This window comes from Pleurodeles waltl, chromosome 12, assembly GCF_031143425.1.
Source record: "Pleurodeles waltl isolate 20211129_DDA chromosome 12, aPleWal1.hap1.20221129, whole genome shotgun sequence".
NCBI classification, from domain to species: domain Eukaryota; kingdom Metazoa; phylum Chordata; class Amphibia; order Caudata; family Salamandridae; genus Pleurodeles; species Pleurodeles waltl.
In genome coordinates this window covers 523,779,772-523,799,262 of record NC_090451.1, presented here as the reverse complement: position 1 = coordinate 523,799,262, position 19,491 = coordinate 523,779,772, and the positions used below count along the sequence as shown (strand labels likewise).

The following is a 19,491-nucleotide window of genomic DNA, read 5'->3' as shown; positions in this document are numbered from 1 at the left end:
GTTCTCTGGAGTTTCTTGGTCCTTCGGATTCAGGGCAGTCTTTTGAGTCCTTAGAGGTCACTGGTCCCTGTGAGATGCGTTGCTGTACAGGTTCTTTGAGTCTGGAGACAGGCCGGTAGGGCTGAGGCCAAGTCAGTTGGTGTCTCCGTTGTCTCTGCTGGGCTTTCAGGTCAGCAGTCCTTGTTGTAGGTTGTCAGGAATCTGATTTCCGGGGTTCAGGGTTGCCCCTAAATACTGAATTATGGGGTGTGTTTAGGTCTGGGGGCAATAGCCAAAAGCTACTGTCCTTGAGGGTGGCTACACCCTTTGTGCCTCCTCCCTGAGGGGAGGAGGGCACCTCCCTATCCCTATTGGGGGAATCCTCCAGAATCAAGATGGAGGATTTCTAAAGGCAGTGGTCACCTCAGCTCAGGGCACCTTGGGGGATGTCCTGACTGGTAGGTGACTGCTCCTTGTTTTTCTCATTATCTCCTCTGGACTTGCCGCCAATAGAGGGGGCTGTGTCCATGGGGCGGGCATCTCCACTAGTTTGAGTGCCCTGGGGCATTGTAACATGAAGCCTGAGCCTTTGAGGCTCACTGCTAGGTCTTACAGTTCCTGCAGGTGGGAAGCGCCTCCACCCAGTGCAGGCTTTGTTTCTGGCCTCCGAGCACAAAGGCTCTCACCCCAGAAGGTCAGAATCTCGTCTCAGTGGCAGGCTGGCACAGACCAGTCCCTCCTGCACTGAAGGATTGGGTAAAATACAGGGGGCATCTCTAAAATGCCCTCTGTGTGCATTTTTAATAAATCCAGCACTGGCATCAGTGTGGGTTTGTTATTCTGAGAAGTTTGATACCAAACTTCCCAGTATTCAGTGTAGCCATTATGGGACTGTGGAGTTTGTTTTAACAGACTCCCAGACCATATACTTAATATGGCCACACTGTACTTACAATGTCTAAGAATAGACTTAGACACTGTAGGGGCATAGTGTTCATGCAGCTATGCCCTCACCTCTGGTATTGTGCACCCTGTCTTTAGGGCTGTATGGCCTGCTAGAGGGGTGACCTACCTATGCCGCAGGCAGTGGGGTGTGGATATGGCACCCTGAGGGGGATGCCATGTAGACTGCCTTTTTCTCCTCACCCACACAGACACAATCTGCAATAGCAGTGTGCATGTGTTAGGTGAGGGGTCCCTTAGGATGGCACAAAACATGTAGCAGCCCTTCGGGACTTTCCCTGGTCACAGGGCCCTTCGTACCACTGGTACCTTTTACAAGGGACTTATCTGTGTACCAGAGGTGTGCCAATTGTGGAAACAATAGTACATGTTTAGTGACAGATGTAAGGAAATGCCTCATTGGCATGGTTACCCCCTGACTTTTTGCCTTTGCTAATGCTAAGTTTTGATTTGAAAGTGTGCAGAGGCCTGCTAATCAGGCCCCAGCACCAGTGTTCTTTCCCTAACCTGTACTTTTGTTTCCACAATTGGCACACCCTGGCATCCAGGTAAGTCCCTTGTAACTGGTACCCCTGGTACCACTGGCCCTGATGCCAGGGAAGGTCTCTAAGGGCTGCAGCATATCTTATGCCACCCTGGGGACCCCTCACTCAGCACAGACACACTGCTTGCCAGCTTGTGTGTGCTAGTGGGGATAAAACGACTAAGTCGACATGGCACTCCCCTCAGGGTGCCATGCCAACCTCACACTGCCTACAGGTATAGATAAGTCACCCCTCTAGCAGGCCTTACAGCCCTAAGGCAGGGTGCACTATACCATAGGTGAGGGCATAGGTGCATGAGCACTATGCCCCTACAGTGTCTAAGCAAAACCTTAGACATTGTAAGTGCAGGGTAGCCATAAGAGTATATGGTCTGGGAGTCTGTCATGCACGAACTCCACAGCACCATAATGGCTACCCTGAGCTGTGAAGTTTGGTATCATACTTCTCAGCACAATAAATGCACACTGATGCCAGTGTACATTTCATTGTAACATACACCCCAGAGGGCACCTTAGAGGTGCCCCCTGAAACCTTAACCGACTACCCTTGTAGGCTGACTGGTTTTAGCAGCCTGCCACACACCAGACATGTTGCTGGCCACATGGGGGGAGTGCCTTTGTCACTCTGTGGCTAGTAACAAAGCCTGTACTGGGTGGTTGTGCTTCACAACTCCCCCTGCAGGAACTGTAACACCTGGCAGTGAGCCTCAAAGGCTCACCCCCTTTGTTACAGCACCCCAGGGCACTCCAGCTAGTGGAGTTGCCCGCCCCCTCCGGCCACAGCCCCACTTTTGGCGGCAAGGCCGGAGGAGATAATGAGAAAAACAAGGAGGCACTGGCCAGTCAGGACAGCCCCTAAGGTGTCCTGAGCTGAGGTGACTCTGACTTTTAGAAATCCTCCATCTTGCAGATGGAGGATTCCCCCAATAGGATTAGGGATGTGCCCCCCTCCCCTCAAAGAGGAGGCACAAAGAGGGTGTAGCCACCCTCAGGGCTAGTAGCCATTGGCTACTTACCCCCAGACCTAAACACACCCCTAAATTCAGTATTTAGGGGCTCCCCAGAACCTAGGAACTCAGATTCCTGCAACCTAAGAAGAGGACTGCTGAACTGAAAAACCTGCAGAGAAGACGGAGACACCAACTGCTTTGGCCCCAGCTCTACCGGCCTGTCTCCCCCACTTCTAAAGACACTGCTCCAGCGACGCATTCCCAGGGTCCAGCAACCTCTGAAGCCTCAGAGGACTACCCTGCATCTAGAAGGACCAAGAACTCCAGAGGACAGCGGCTCTGTTCCCCAAAGACTGCAACTTTGAAACACACGGTTCGATGGCATATGTTGCTGCAGATACACATGTTTGGCACAGTCCGCTGCCTGGTGTTGGGCTCGGAGTATTACAAGTTGTTTTTCTTCGAAGAAGTCTTTTTTGGTCACGGGACCGAAGGACTCCTCCCTCTTCGGCTCCATTGCGCATGGGCGTCGACTCCATCTTAGATTGTTTTTTTTCCGCTGTCGGGTTCGGACGTATTCCTTTTCGCTCCGTGTTTCGGTTCGGAAAGTTAGTCAGAATCTCGGAAGAAAGCGTCGGTATTGTTACGTTCGGTATCGGGATAGTTAGGTACATCGACACCGATCATCGGAAGACTTTGGGGTAGCTTCGATCCCCCATCGGGGCCTGGTCGGCCCGACCGCGTGCGACATCGAAGCCGATGCAACGGACCCCGTTCCGTTTCTGCCCAAAATGTCACAGTAAGTATCCTTATACAGATCAGCACTTGGTCCGTAACTTGTGCTTGTCCCCCGAGCACAAGGAGGATACCTGTGAGGCCTGTCGAGCCTTCCGGTCCAGAAAAACACTCCGGGACCGAAGAGCCAGGCGTCTACAAATGGCGTCCACGCCGACAAAACAATGTTTCGACGACGAAGAGGAAACATTCTCGGTTCCGGACTCAGAATCCGGAGACTCCGACGTCGAACAACAGCAACAAACAGTGAGTAAGACGTCGAAAAGTAAAACAATCGAGAAAACAAAAGCCCAGGGGACGCCACTGCCAACAGGCCATGGCTCGACCCATAAAACAGGGGACCCGTCGAAGGCGCCGAAAAAGGGCACGCCCATAGCGAAGACACCCGACTCCGGTCGAGGGACCGCCATGGAGCAACCTCGGAGCCGAGATAGCGGCTCCGAGAGACAAAAACAAGATACCGGCACCGAAAAACATCGGCACCGAGACTCCATGCCGAAAGGCACAAAAATTCTGTTGGTGCCGAAGCCGAAAAAAGATTCTCTCTCGGCGCCGAAAATTTCCACACCTTCGTCCTACCCAGAGGAACAAGGAATAAGTGGCCAGATGCACAGATTTGGACAAGAGCTCCAAAGTGTAGAATCAGACTACACACAAAAGAGACTGTACATCCAGCAAGACACAGGGAAGATATCAACCCTTCCCCCAATAATGAGGAAAAGAAGGATCGGACTTCTCAAGGATGACGCACAACCACAAGCCAAAGTGGTTAAAAAAGTCACGCCTCCGCCCTCTCCACCACAACAGGCATCGCCGGCACAAACACCGCCACAAATGCACTCACCAGCGCAAACTACCATAAGTCAAGATAATCAGGATCAAGACGCTTGGGACCTATACGACACCCCAGTGCCGGACAATGATCCAGATTCATACCCCACAAAGCCGTCACCGCCAGAGGACAGTACCTCATACTCGCAACTGGTGGCTAGGGCTGCAGAATTCCACAATGTCCAACTGCATTCCGATCCTATAGAGGATGATTTTTTATTTAACACCCTCTCGGCTACACATAGCCAATATCAATGTCTCCCAATGCTACCAGGGATGTTACGGCACGCAAAACAAATTTTTGAAGAGCCCGTAAAATCAAGAGCCATCACCCCAAGGGTGGATAAAAAATACAAACCACCACCCACAGACCCAGTGTTTATTACTTCGCAGTTACCACCTGTGACTCCGTAGTAGTAGGGGCAGCTCGCAAGAGAGCAAATTCACATACATCTGGCGACGCCCCACCTCCGGACAAAGAAAGCAGAAAATTTGATGCGGCGGGAAAAAGTAGCATCACAGGCAGCCAACCAGTGGCGCATCGCAAATTCTCAAGCGCTGCTGGCCAGATATGACCGCGCACACTGGGATGAGATGCAACTTCTCGTAGACCATCTTCCCCAAGAATACCAAAAAAGGGCGCAGCAAATAGTTGAAGAGGGACAAACGATCTCAAACAATCAAATCCGCTCTTCACTGGACGCAGCCGATACTGCAGCGAGAACAGTCAACACTGCTGTCACCATAAGGAGACACGCTTGGCTCCGCACTTCAGGCTTCAAACCTGAAATCCAGCAGGCTGTCCTTAATATGCCCTTCAACGAAAAACAACTTTTTGGCCCTGAAGTGGACACAGCCATTGACAAACTTAAAAAGGACACACACGGCCAAAGCCATGGGCGCACTCTACTCCCCGCAGAGCAGAGGCTCTTTTAGAAAAAGTCCATTTAGAGGGGGGTTTCGTGGCCAACCCACAGACACCACCAGCCAACAAACAAGAACCACACCATATCAAGGTTCATTCCAAAGGGGAGGTTTCAGGGGACATAGAGGGGGTCAATTCCCAAGGAGTAGGGGAAGATTCCAGACTCCAAAAACACCTCCACCTAAACAGTGACTTTCAAGTCACGCAACCCCTTCACTCAACACCAGTGGGGGGAAGACTAAGCCAATTCTACCAATCTTGGCAACAGGTTACAACAGACAATTGGGTATTAGCAATAATCCAACATGGCTATTGCATAGAATTCCACAAATTCCCACCAAACATCCCTCCCAAAACACGCAAAATGTCACCACAACATTTAGAACTTTTAGGACTAGAAGTTCAAGCACTACTGCAAAAGGATGCAATAGAGTTAGTACCAGTACAACAAAAAAACACAGGAGTTTACTCCCTGTACTTCCTAATTCCAAAAAAAGACAAAACATTAAGACCAATATTAGATCTCAGGACACTAAATACCTACATCATATCTGACCATTTTCACATGGTCACACTACAAGACATCATTCCACTGCTCAAACAGCAAGATTACATGACCACATTAGACCTAAAGGATGCGTATTTTCATATACCGATACACCCTTCTCACAGAAAGTACCTAAGGTTCGTATTCAAAGGAATACATTACCAATTCAAAGTGTTTCCATTCGGAATAACAACTGCACCAAGAGTGTTCACAAAATGTCTAGCAGTAGTAGCAGCACATATCAGGAGACAACAGATACATGTGTTCCCTTACCTAGACGATTGGCTAATCAAGACCAACACAGTAAAAAACTGCACAAACGACACCACATATGTCATACAAACCCTTCACAAACTGGGGTTTTCCATCAACTATACAAAATCACACCTCGAACCGTGTCAGACACAACAATATCTAGGAGCAACCATCAACACATCAAAGGGAATTGCCACTCCAAGTCCACAAAGAGTGCAGGCATTCCAAAAGGTAATAAGTGCTATGTTTCCAAACCAAAAGATACAAGCAAAATTTGTGCTAAAACTTCTAGGCATGATGTCATCATGCATAGCCATTGTCCCAAACGCAAGACTACACATGCGACCCTTACAACAGTGCCTAGCATCACAATGGTCACAAGCACAGGGTCAACTTCAAAATCTGGTGTTGGTAGACCGCCAAACATACCTCTCGCTTCTATGGTGGAACAGCAAAAATTTAAACAAAGGGCGGACATTTCAGGACCCAGTGCCTCAACACGTTATAACAACAGATGCTTCCATGACAGGGTGGGGAGCACACCTCAATCACCACAGCATTCAAGGACAATGGGATATACACCAAACAAAATTTCATATCAATTACCTAGAACTGTTAGCAGTATTTCTAGCGTTAAAAGCATTTCAACCCATAATAACACACAAATACATTCTTGTCAAAACAGACAACATGACAACAATGTATTATTTAAACAAACAAGGAGGAACACACTCAACACAATTGTGCCTCCTAACACAAAAAATATGGCAGTGGGCGATTCACAACAACATTCGCCTAATAGCACAATTTATTCCAGGAATACAAAACCAACTAGCAGACAACCTTTCGCGAGACCACCAACGAGTCCATGAATGGGAAATTCACCCCCAACTTCTGAACAAGTACTTTCAAATTTGGGGAACACCCCAGATAGATTTGTTCGCAACAAAAGAAAATTCAAAATACCAAAACTTCGCATCCAGGTACCCACACCGCGAATCACAAGGCAATGCTCTATGGATGAGTTGGTCAGGGATATTTGCATACGCTTTTCCCCCTCTCCCTCTCCTTCCATATCTAGTAAACAAGTTGAGTCAAAACCAACTCAAACTCATACTGATAGCACCCACATGGGCAAGACAACCTTGGTATACAACTCTACTAGACCTTTCACTAGTACCGCATGTCAAACTACCCAACAGACCAGATCTGTTAACACAACACAAACAACAGATCAGGCATCCAAACCCAGCATCATTGAATCTGGCAATTTGGCTCCTGAAATCCTAGAATTCTGACACTTAGACCTCACACAAGAATGCATGGAGGTCATAAAACAAGCTAGAAAAGCTTCCACTAGACACTGCTATGCATCTAAGTGGAAAAGATTTGTTTACTACTGCCATTCCAATCAAATACAACCATTGCATGCCTCTACAAAGGACATAGTGGGATACTTACTACATTTGCAAAAAGCGAATCTCGCTTTTTCATCTATAAAAATACACCTGGCAGCAATATCTGCTTACCTACAAACTACTTATTCATCGTCTCTATTTAGAATACCAGTTATTAAAGCATTCATGGAAGGGCTAAAAAGAATTATACCACCAAGAACACCACCAGTTCCTTCATGGAATCTTAACATCGTCTTAACAAGACTCATGGGTCCACCTTTCGAACCCATGCATTCCTGTGAAATGCAATATCTAACCTGGAAAGTCGCATTTCTCATTGCAATCACATCCCTCAGAAGAGTAAGTGAAATACAGGCATTTACCATACAAGAACCATTTATTCAAATACACAAAAATAAAATAGTTCTAAGAACAAATCCAAAATTTCTGCCAAAAGTAATCTCACCATTCCATTTAAATCAAACAGTAGAATTGCCAGTGTTCTTCCCACAACCAGATTCCGTGGCTGAAAGGGCACTACATACATTAGACATCAAAAGAGCACTAATGTACTACATTGACAGAACAAAGCTAATCAGGAAAACAAAACAACTGTTCATAGCTTTTCAAAAACCACACATAGGAAATCCAATCTCTAAACAAGGCATTGCTAGATGGATAGTCAGATGTATTCAAACATGCTATCTTAAAGCCAAAAGAGAATTGCCTATTACACCAAAGGCACACTCAACCAGAAAGAAAGGTGCTACAATGGCCTTTCTAGGAAACATTCCTATGAGCGAAATATGTAAGGCTGCAACCTGGTCTACGCCTCATACGTTTACTAAACACTACTGTGTAGACGTATTAAATGCACAACAAGCTACAGTGGGCCAAGCTGTACTAAGAACATTATTCCAAACTACTTCAACTCCTACAGGCTAAACCACCGCTTTTAGGGGAGGTAACTGCTTTATAGTCTATGCCAAACATGTGTATCTGCAGCAACATATGCCATCGAACTGAAAATGTCACTTACCCAGTGTACATCTGTTCGTGGCATTAGTCGCTGCAGATTCACATGTACCCTCCCGCCTCCCCGGGAAGCCTGTAGCCGTTTAGAAGTAGATCTTAAATCTTAAACATTGGTACATTTGAAAATAATTATTATAAACTCTTAATGTACATACATATTCACTCCATTGCATGGGCACTATTTATAGCAAACAACTCCATCCTCACCCTCTGCGGGGAAAACAATCTAAGATGGAGTTGACGCCCATGCGCAATGGAGCCGAAGAGGGAGGAGTCCTTCGGTCCCGTGACCAAAAAAGACTTCTTCGAAGAAAAACAACTTGTAATACTCCGAGCCCAACACCAGGCAGCGGACTGTGCCAAACATGTGAATCTGCAGCGACTAATGCCACGAACAGATGTACACTGGGTAAGTGACATTTTCATTTCCCGCCGGAAGCGTGAGACTTTGCACTCTGCACCCAACGCCCCGGCTCGACTTGTGGAGAACAAACACCACAGGTAGGACTCCCCTGCGACTACGAGACCGTGAGTAGCCAGAGTTGACCCCCCTGAGCCCCCACAGCGACGCCTGCAGAGGGAATCCCGAGGCTCCCCCTGACCACGACTGACTGCTTCAAAGACCCGACGCCTGGTAAAGACTCCGCACCCGCAGCCCCCAGGACCTGAAGGATCCGACCTCCAGTGCAGGAGCGACCCCCAGGTGGCCCTCTCCCTTGCCCAGGTGGTGGCTACCCCGAGGAGCCCCCCCCCCCCCCTTGCCTGCCTGCATCGCTGAAGAGACCCATTGGTCTCCCATTGATTTCTGTTGCGAACCAGACGCTTGTTTGCACACTGCACCCAGCCACCCCTGTGCCGCTGAGGGTGTACTTTCTGTGTGGACTTGTTCCTCCCGGTGCCCTACAAAACCCCCCTGGTCTGCCCTCCTAAGACGTGGGTACTTACCTGCTGGCAGACTGGAACCGGGGCACCCCCTTCTCCATTGAAGCCTATGCGTTTTGGGAACCAATTTGACCTCTGCACCTGACCGGCCCTGAGCTGCTGGTGTGGTAACTTTGGGGTTGCGCTGAAACCCCAACGGTGGGCTACCTTGGACCCAAACTTGAACCCCGTAGGTGGTTTACTTACCTGCAAAAACTAACAAACTCTTACTCCCCCCAGGAACTGTTGAAAATTGCAGTGTCTAGTTTTAAAATAGCTATATGTCATTTATGTGAAAACTGTATATGCTATTTTGCTAGTTCAAAGATCCTAAAGTACCTTCCTGAAATACCTTTCATTTGAAGTATTACTTGTAAATCTTGAACCTGTGGTTCTTAAAATAAACTAAGAAAATATATGTTCGATGGCATCTGTCGCTGTAGATACGCATGTTTTGCAATAGCTCGCCATCTGGTGTTGGGCCGGAGTGTTACAAGTTGTTTTTCTTCGAAGAAGTCTTTCGAGTCACGGGACCGAGTGACTCCTCCTTTTGTCTCCATTGCGCATGGGCGTCGACTCCATCTTCGATTGTTTTTTTTCCGCCATCGGGTTCGGACGTGTTCCTGTCGCTCCGAGTTTCGGAACGGAAAGATAGCTAATTTCGGAAGATTTTCGTCGGTATTGTTGCGTTCGGGATCGGCGTAGTTAGATTCAACACCGCATCGAAGATCGAAGAGCTCCGGTGCCCTTCGGGGTAGTTTTTCGATCCCCCGTCGGGGCCTGGTCGGCCCGACCGCGTGCTGAAGAACGCCGATGGAACGGACCCAATTCCGTTTCTGCCCCAAATGCCACAATAAATACCCGTATACAGACCAACACTTGGTCTGTAACCTGTGCCTGTCACCTGAGCACAGTGAAGACACCTGCGAGGCCTGTCGTGCGTTCCGGTCCCGAAAAACACTCCGAGACCGTTGAGCCAGAAGATTCAGATGGCGTCCGCGCCGACAGCCCACCGAGAGTTCGAGGAACAAGAAGAGGAAGGTACCTTCTCGATCCAAGACTCCGACTCCGAAGGATTCGACGATACACAAACCGTGAGTAAGACGTCGAAAACCACACAGAGGAAGATTTACAGGGCCCAGGGGACGCCACTGCCATCAGGCCATGGCTCCACCCATAAATTCGGTGACCGACCGTCGGCACCGAAAAAGGGCCAAACAGTGCCGAGATCGTCCGACTCCGGTCGAGACACCGGCACGCAGCCTTCTCTGGACCGAGAAAGTGCTGGAGACAAGCCTCGACACCGAGATGCCGGTGTGGACACGGCTCGACGCCGAGACAGCGGCACCGAAGAAGATCGACGCCGAGAGGTTTCGGCCCCGAAAAAGAAAAAAAGTCACCTCGGAGCCGAAAAAACACGCAGACAGGGTTTCAGTGCCGAAACAAACTGCAAGCGACCCAGCTTCAGGCTCTTATACAGAAGAGCACTCGCTAACCTCCCAAATGCAAAAGCATAGGTTTGAGGAAGAGCTACAATCAACTGATGTGGACCATACGCAAAAGCGTATTTTCATACAGCAGGGGACAGGAAAAATAAGCACCCTTCCCCCCATTAGAAGAAAGAGAAGGTTGGAGTTCCAAACTGAACAGACACTACAACCAAAAGTGGTGAAAAGTTACCCCACCACCCTCTCCTCCGCCCGTGATTAACGTCTCACCAGCACAAACTCCATCACACTCCCCAGCTCACACCACCATAAGCCAGGGTGACCAAGATCAAGACGCATGGGACCTATACGACGCCCCAGTGTCAGATAACAGTCCGGAGGCATACCCTACGAAGCCATCTCCACCAGAGGACAGCACCGCGTATTCTCAAGTGGTGGCTAGAGCAGCACAATTTCACAACGTAAGCCTCCACTCAGAACAGGTCGAGGATGATTTTTTTATTCAACACACTCTCCTCCACCCACAGCTCATACCAAAGCCTGCCTATGCTCCCTGGTATGCTCCGGCACGCAAAAGAAATCATTAAGGAGCCGGTCAAAAGTAGGGCAATCACACCAAGGGTGGAAAAAAAGTATAAGGCGCCTCCTACAGACCCGGTTTTCATCACTACACAGCTGCCACCAGACTCTGTCGTTGTAGGAGCAGCTAGGAAAAGGGCCAACTCCCACACATCTGGAGATGCACCACCCCCAGATAAAGAAAGCCGCAAGTTCGATGCAGCTGGTAAGAGAGTCGCAGCACAAGCTGCAAACCAGTGGCGCATCGCGAACTCCCAGGCACTACTTGCGCGCTATGACAGAGCCCACTGGGACGAGATGCAACATCTCATTGAACATCTGCCCAAGGACTTACAAAATAGGGCAAAACAAGTGGTTGAGGAGGGACAGGCCATCTCCAACAACCAGATACGCTCCTCCATGGACGCTGCAGATACAGCTGCACGGACAATTAATACATCTGTAACTATCAGAAGGCATGCATGGCTCCGAACGTCTGGATTTAAACCAGAGATTCAACAAGCAGTTCTCAATATGCCTTTTAACGAAAAAGAACTGTTCGGTCCAGAAGTCGACACAGCGATTGAGAAACTCAAAAAAGATACGGACACTGCCAAAGCCATGGGCGCACTCTACTCCCCGCAGAGCAGAGGGAATTACAGCACATTCCGTAAAACACCCTTTCGAGGGGGGTTTCGGGGTCAGAGCACACAAGCCAGCACCTCACAAGCAACACCGTCCAGTTACCAGGGACAGTATAGAGGAGGTTTTCGGGGACAATATAGAGGAGGGCAATTCCCTAGGAATAGAGGAAGATTTCAGAGCCCCAAAACCCCTACTACTAAACAGTGACTCACCTGTCACTCACCCCCTCCACACAACACCAGTGGGGGGAAGAATAAGTCATTATTACAAAGCATGGGAGGAAATCACTACAGACACTTGGGTTCTAGCAATTATCCAACATGGTTATTGCATAGAATTTCTACAATTCCCTCCAAACATACCACCAAAAGCACAAAATTTGACAACACACCATTCCAATCTCCTGGAGATAGAAGTGCAGGCACTATTGCAAAAGAATGCAATCGAATTAGTGCCAAACACACAAATAAACACAGGAGTTTACTCACTGTACTTTCTGATACCAAATAAGGACAAAACGCTGAGACCAATCCTAGACCTCAGAGTAGTGAACACTTTCATCAAATCAGACCACTTTCACATGGTCACACTACAAGAAGTATTGCCATTGCTAAAACTACACGACTACATGGCAACTTTAGACCTCAAGGATGCTTATTTCCATATACCAATACACCCATCGCACAGGAAATACCTAAGGTTTGTATTCAAGGGAATACATTACCAATTCAAGGTACTGCCTTTCGGATTAACAACCGCACCAAGAGTCTTTACCAAATGTCTAGCGGTAGTCGCTGCACACATAAGAAGGCAGCAAATACATGTGTTCCCATATCTAGACGACTGGCTAATCAAGGCCCATTCGTTAATAGAGTGCTCAAATCACACAAATCATATCATACAAACCCTCTTCAAACTAGGGTTCACCGTCAATTTCACAAAATCCAAAATTCTGCCGCGCAAGGTACAACAATACCTGGGAGCCATAATAGACACATCAAAAGGAGTAGCCACTCCAAGTCCACAAAGAATTCAAAATTTCAACACCATCATACAACGCATGTATCCAACACAAAGGATACAAGCAAAGATGGTACTACAACTCCTAGGCATGATGTCTTCATGCATAGCCATTGTCCCAAACGCAAGACTGCACATGAGGCCCTTACAACAGTGCCTAGCATCACAATGGTCACAAGCACAGGGTCACCTTCTAGATCTGGTGTTAATAGACCGCCAAACTTACCTCTCGCTTCTGTGGTGGAACAACATAAATTTAAACAAAGGGCGGCCTTTTCAAGACCCAGTGCCACAATACGTAATAACAACAGATGCTTCCATGACAGGGTGGGGAGCACACCTCGATCAACACAGCATACAAGGACAATGGAACGTACATCAAACAAAACTGCATATAAATCACCTAGAACTTCTAGCAGTTTTTCAAGCACTAAAAGCTTTCCAACCAATAATAGTTCACAAATACATTCTCGTCAAAACAGACAACATGACAACAATGTATTATCTAAACAAGCAAGGGGGGACGCACTCCACGCAGTTAAGCCTGCTAGCACAAAAGATTTGGCGTTGGGCAATTCACAACCAAATTCGCCTAATAGCACAATTTATACCAGGGATCCAAAATCAACTCGCAGACAATCTCTCTCGAGATCACCAACAGGTCCACGAATGGGAAATTCACCCCCAAATTCTGAACACTTATTTCAAACTCTGGGGAACACCTCAGATAGACTTGTTTGCGACAAAGGAGAACGCAAAATGCCAAAACTTCGCATCCAGATACCCACACAAACAGTCCCAAGGCAATGCCCTATGGATGAACTGGTCAGGGATATTTGCTTACGCTTTTCCTCCTCTCCCTCTCCTTCCTTACCTGGTAAACAAACTCAGTCAAAACAAACTCAAACTCATATTAATAGCACCAACTTGGGCAAGGCAACCCTGGTACACAACGCTGCTAGACCTATCAGTAGTACCCTGCATCAAATTGCCCAACAGGCCAGATCTGTTGACACAGCACAACCAAAAGATCAGACACCCAGATCCAGCATCGCTGAATCTAGCAATCTGGCTCCTGAAATCCTAGAATTCGGGCACTTACAACTTACCCAAGAATGTATGGAAGTCATAAAACAAGCCAGAAGGCCATCCACCAGGCACTGCTAAGCAAGTAAATGGAAGAGGTTTGTTTGCTACTGCCATATTAATCAAATACAACCATTACACACAACTCCAGAACATGTAGTGGGTTACTTGCTTCACTTACAAAAATCTAACCTGGCTTTCTCTTCCATTAAAATACACCTTGCAGCAATATCTGCATACCTGCAGACTACCTATTCAACTTCCCTATATAAGATACCAGTCATTAAAGCATTCATGGAGGGCCTTAGGAGAATTATACCACCAAGAACACCACCTGTTCCTTCATGGAACCTAAATGTTGTCCTAACTAGACTTATGGGTCCACCTTTTGAACCCATGCACTCCTGCGAAATACAGTTCCTAACCTGGAAGGTGGCATTTCTCATCGCCATTACTTCCCTAAGAAGAGTAAGCGAGATTCAGGCGTTTACAATACAGGAACCTTTTATACAACTACACAAGAATAAGGTCGTCCTAAGGACCAATCCTAAATTTTTGCCAAAGGTTATTTCACCGTTCCATCTAAATCAAACAGTGGAACTTCCAGTGTTCTTTCCACAGCCAGATACCGTAGCTGAAAGGGCACTACATACATTAGATGTCAAAAGAGCATTAATGTATTACATTGACAGAACAAAAAACATCAGAAAGACTAAACAACTATTTATTGCATTTCAAAAACTTCATGCAGGAAACCCAATATCAAAACAAGGTATAGCCAGATGGATAGTTAAATGCATCCAAATCTGCTACCTTAAAGCTAAACGACAGCTGCCCATTACACCAAGGGCACACTCAACCAGAAAGAAAGGTGCTACCATGGCCTTTCTAGGAAACATCCCAATGCAAGAAATATGTAAGGCAGCCACATGGTCTACGCCTCACACATTCACCAAGCACTACTGTGTAGACGTGTTATCCGCACAACAAGCCACAGTAGGTCAAGCCGTATTAAGAACATTATTTCAGACTACTTCCACTCCTACAGGCTGATCCACCGCTTTTGGGGAGATAACTGCTTACTAGTCTATGCAAAACATGCGTATCTACAGCGACAGATGCCATCGAACTGAAAATGTCACTTACTCAGTGTACATCTGTTCGTGGCATCAGTCGCAGTAGATTCGCATGTGCCCACCCGCCTCCCCGGGAGCCTGTAGCAGTTTGGAAGTTACCTTCAACTATTTATATATGTATCATCTCAACCTTAAATAGGTGCATACTTAGTCACTCCATTGCATGGGCACTATTACTACAATTCAACTCCTACCTCACCCTCTGCGGGGGAAAACAATCGAAGATGGAGTCGACGCCCATGCGCAATGGAGACGAAAGGAGGAGTCACTCGGTCCCGTGACTCGAAAGACTTCTTCGAAGAAAAACAACTTGTAACACTCCGGCCCAACACCAGATGGCGAGCTATTGCAAAACATGCGAATCTACTGCGACTGATGCCACGAACAGATGTACACTGGGTAAGTGACATTTTCATTTTCTATACAAAAACCTATTGGCCTGGAATTGTCTTTGAGTGTGTGTTCCTCATTTATTGCCTGTGTGTGTACAACAAATGCTTAACACTACCCTCTGATAAGCCTACTGCTTGACCACACTACCACAAAATAGAGCATTAGAATTATCTATTTTTGCCACTATCTTACCTCTAAGGGGAACCCTTGGACTCTGTGCATACTATTCCTTACTTTGAAATAGTGCATACAGAGCCAACTTCCTACAACAGAACACTGGTGATGGGGCCTGGTTGGCAGGGTCCCAGTACACTTCTCAGTCAAGTCAGCATCAATATCAGGCAAAACGTGGGGGGTAACTGCAACAGGGAGCTATTTTCCTGCAGTGTGTTCCTCATTCATTGCCTGTGTGTTCAAAATGCTTAACACTACGCTCTGATAAGCCTATTGCTCGACCACACTACCTCAAAATAGAGCATTAGTATTATCTAATTTTGACATTATCGACCTCTAAGGGGAACCCTTGGACTCTGCACACTACCTCTCGCTTTGAGATAGTATATACAGTGCCAACTTCTTACAGCTCATTTATGTAAACCACTTACTGGATCACTTTGCAGAAATTTTTTAAAACCTTGCTGTGTAGATGTTATGGTCCGTCGGCAAGCTAATGTGGGTCAAGCAGTTCTCAAAACGTTTTCAAAGGATTGCAGCCAACACAGGTTAGCCACCGCTTTAGGAGGAAAACTGCTTTACATTCTAAGCTAAGCATGTGTTTTTATAGGCACTCATGCCATCAAACAGAAAATATTACCCGGTAAGCAACTGTTTGTGGAATTACCAGGCACCTCCCCGGAAACCTGCCTTGGTTGCAGTTATCAGCATTTACCATGACATTTTCGCATGATCACCTCATTAGGGTACATCATACCTCACACTGCATCCTCACCCACCAAGCGGAAAACAATCTAACAATAGAGTAGAGGACCTTCCTTCCGTCACCATACCTCGTAACTCAAGACTTTTTCGAAGAAAAGCAACTTGAACCATTTTGACTCCAACACTAGATGGTGGACTGGTGGACATATGCTAAGCATATGTATGTACAGCAGTACATGCCACAAACAGTTGTGTACTGGGTAAGTAACACTTTTCTTACGTTATTTTTACCCTACTGCTTTATAACTCTGAGCACAGTTTCATATCTTGAAGACGTTTCATACTTGTGGCCCACAAACTCATTGGTTGACTTTAAAACTATTATATCAAAATTGCTAATTATTTTAACACATTCAAAGAGATTAAATCTAATTGTATTTTCTCAGTTTGTTTAGAGTTTGTGCTGAGTTCTCGTATCCTGCTCATCCTTGCACCATGTTTATTTTTCTTTGAAGGTACTACTTACATCGGATAAAGCTGCAGCAAACTTCTCTGATCGATCCCTACTGAAAAACCTGGGCCATTGGCTTGGAATAATAACCTTAGCCAAGAATAAACCAATTCTCCATACGGTTAGTTAATGTTTATTGCAAATAGTATGAAGATTAGTTTGCAAATGTAATTATTGGGAAAGCTTTAATGACCAGTCGTGAAGGGAAGCTGAATGGTACATTGTGAGCCTTAAACTCTGTGCTAAATGGTGTTTTTTCTATGAAAAGCACAATTCACGTTGCAGAAGCACAGTTGAAGTCTTTCTTTAAAAAAAAAAAAAAAAACTATTTTTCATACAGCCTGCTTGCTACATTGGAAATACTTTGTTCATAACTTGGCTGCAGATACACACGCTCTGCATACTTATGCCGTCTAGTGTTGGGCGTGTACAATTGCAACTTGTTTTTCTTAGAAGTCATGAAGGTCACTTGTCAAGCCTTGCCGCAAAGCTGCCATCTTGTGATGCACTACAACCCTCCAGCTCTTGTTGACACTGGAACAAGGTCCGAGAGCAGCATAAAGACCCTATCTGATAGAGACTTCTAGTTGCAAATTCTTTACCTTAGAATTTTCCCCCAGGTGTCAGGATCCGGAGATTTTTCTTCAAGCAATACCCTTGCATGTCAGTAGGTGGCATCAGTTGACTCCGCAGGCGTCGTTGGCGTCGTAGTTGCCGTGATGACATTGGGAGTAGTACATAGATGCCGCCTCAGCGCATTGACGTCAGTTCTTTTCTTTCCGCACCACGTGCTGATCCGTGGAGATGGAACCTGGTCTCTTTTTGACCTAGTTCAGCTGTTTGTTTAGTTTTTATTTGTCGATGTCCCCGAAGGCTGGTTTCAAGCCATGCGAGGACTGTCACCTCATGATGTCGGTGACTGATCCTTAACGGGTCTTTCTGTTTGTGGTGCTTGGAGCGTGACCACAACACGAAGTCGTGCTCCAAGTGCCGGGCCATGCACCCGAAGGCCTTGAGGGAGCAGTCCCTCAAGCTCATTGCGGCTGGAGTCTCCGCGTAGGTCCTGGTCTCGCTTGAGGGGAAGGTGTCAAGACCGCTTGTGGAGCCACCACCATTCTTCTTTCCCCAAGTCTTCGGGCACAGGTAAGAAGTAGTTGTCGAAGCGATCCCATCGCCCTTTGACTTAACCCAGTCGCTCGCCTGGTACGACATGGGAGGAGTGTCTACACTCGAGGTCGCCATCTTCCGAGCCTGCTTGTCGGTCTGCTCGCGCTTCCCCAAATTTCCAGGAGCCGGCGAGAGCCCTGCCCAATTACAGGGGTTTTATGATGCCATACACCCCGTTTTTAGGCACGCGGACCCAGATATGGCACCTTCTGGCCCAAGGGGTTCAGTCTGGGCGCCTTTGGGTTCTGTGCTGGCAGCTTCGATTCCGGCCACCAAGGTCCTCTCCAGATCCGCTTGCGGATGCACACCGATGCCGGTCGTACCACTGAGACCTTCCCTGGTGCTGGTTTGATTGCTGACGCTCCGAGCCTCGGTGGTGGCCCCCATCTACGTCGACCTGATCCTCATCCCCGACTACTCGGAGTCGGAATGGTGTCGGCCGACGCTACCTCTGTCTTCGATGGGGCCTACTCACCCCAGGTCGGATTTGGACCCTTTCCCTTATTGGGTACAAATTCGGGGAAGGACTGGCGGGGTCCGTGGACCCTTATGAATACCAGGATGACCCATCTGTGGACTGGGCACAGGAATTGGGCGAGGCCAATAGTCGGGACATTTCTCCAGATGCTGGCATGCTGTCTCCTCCTACCGTGGCTACGAGACAGGGAGCAACGTATGCTAAGGTGGTCAGTAGGGCAACTGAAGTCCTTGGCATTGAGCTGCCCACTGTACAGGTCAGGTCAGGTCTCCTGGCTGGGGTGCTTCAGCCAGAGGCTTCCACATCTGAGCCACTTTTGCCATTCAATGAAGCCCTCACCGATCTACCTTTTGGGTATTTGGTCCAAACCCAACACACGGTGTAGTAAAATGCCAATGTTGGCTTGGTCACCCCCCACAAGTGTTGATTCCAGCTTTGATTGGAAGTGTGCTGGGACCCTGGTAACCAGGCCCCAGCACCAGTGTTCTTTCCCTAAAACTATACCTTTGTTTCCACAATTGGCACAGCCCTGGGACAGTGTTAAGTCCTTTGTAAAAGGTACCCCTGGTACCAAGGGCCCTGTGGCCAGGGAAGGTCCCTAAGGGCTGCAGCATGTACTATGCCACCCTCCGGGACACCTCGCTCAGTGCATGCACTCTGCTTTGCAGCTTGTGTGTGCTCGTGGGGAGAAAAGACTGTCGACATGGAACTCCCCTCACAGTGCCATGCCCACAAACCACTGCCTGTGGCATAGATAAGTCACCCCTCTAGGAGGCCTTTACAGCCCTAAGGCAGGGTTCACTATAGCACAGGTGAGGGCATAGATGCATGAGCGCTATACCCCTACAATGTCTTTGTCCATTCTTAGACGTAAGTGCTGGGTAGCCATACAGATTATATGGCCTGGGAGTTTGTCATTACGAACTCCACAGCACCATAATGGCTACACTGAATACTGGGAAGTTTGGTATCAAACTTCTCAGCACAATAAACCCACACTGTTGCCACAAAGCTGGCCTCAACATTTT

The 19,491-nt window shown here is 47.5% G+C and overlaps 1 protein-coding gene across 1 annotated transcript in view; it reads left to right on the top strand.

Moving 5' to 3' along the window:
• Positions 1-19,491, top strand: part of CNOT1 (CCR4-NOT transcription complex subunit 1) — a 1,177,977-nt gene that overhangs the window by 715,025 nt on the left and 443,461 nt on the right. Inside the window, exon 27 of the mRNA XM_069215998.1 lies at positions 16,823-16,939. Coding sequence (XP_069072099.1) covers positions 16,823-16,939 — 117 coding nt within the window. The remainder of the gene's footprint in view (positions 1-16,822; positions 16,940-19,491) is intronic.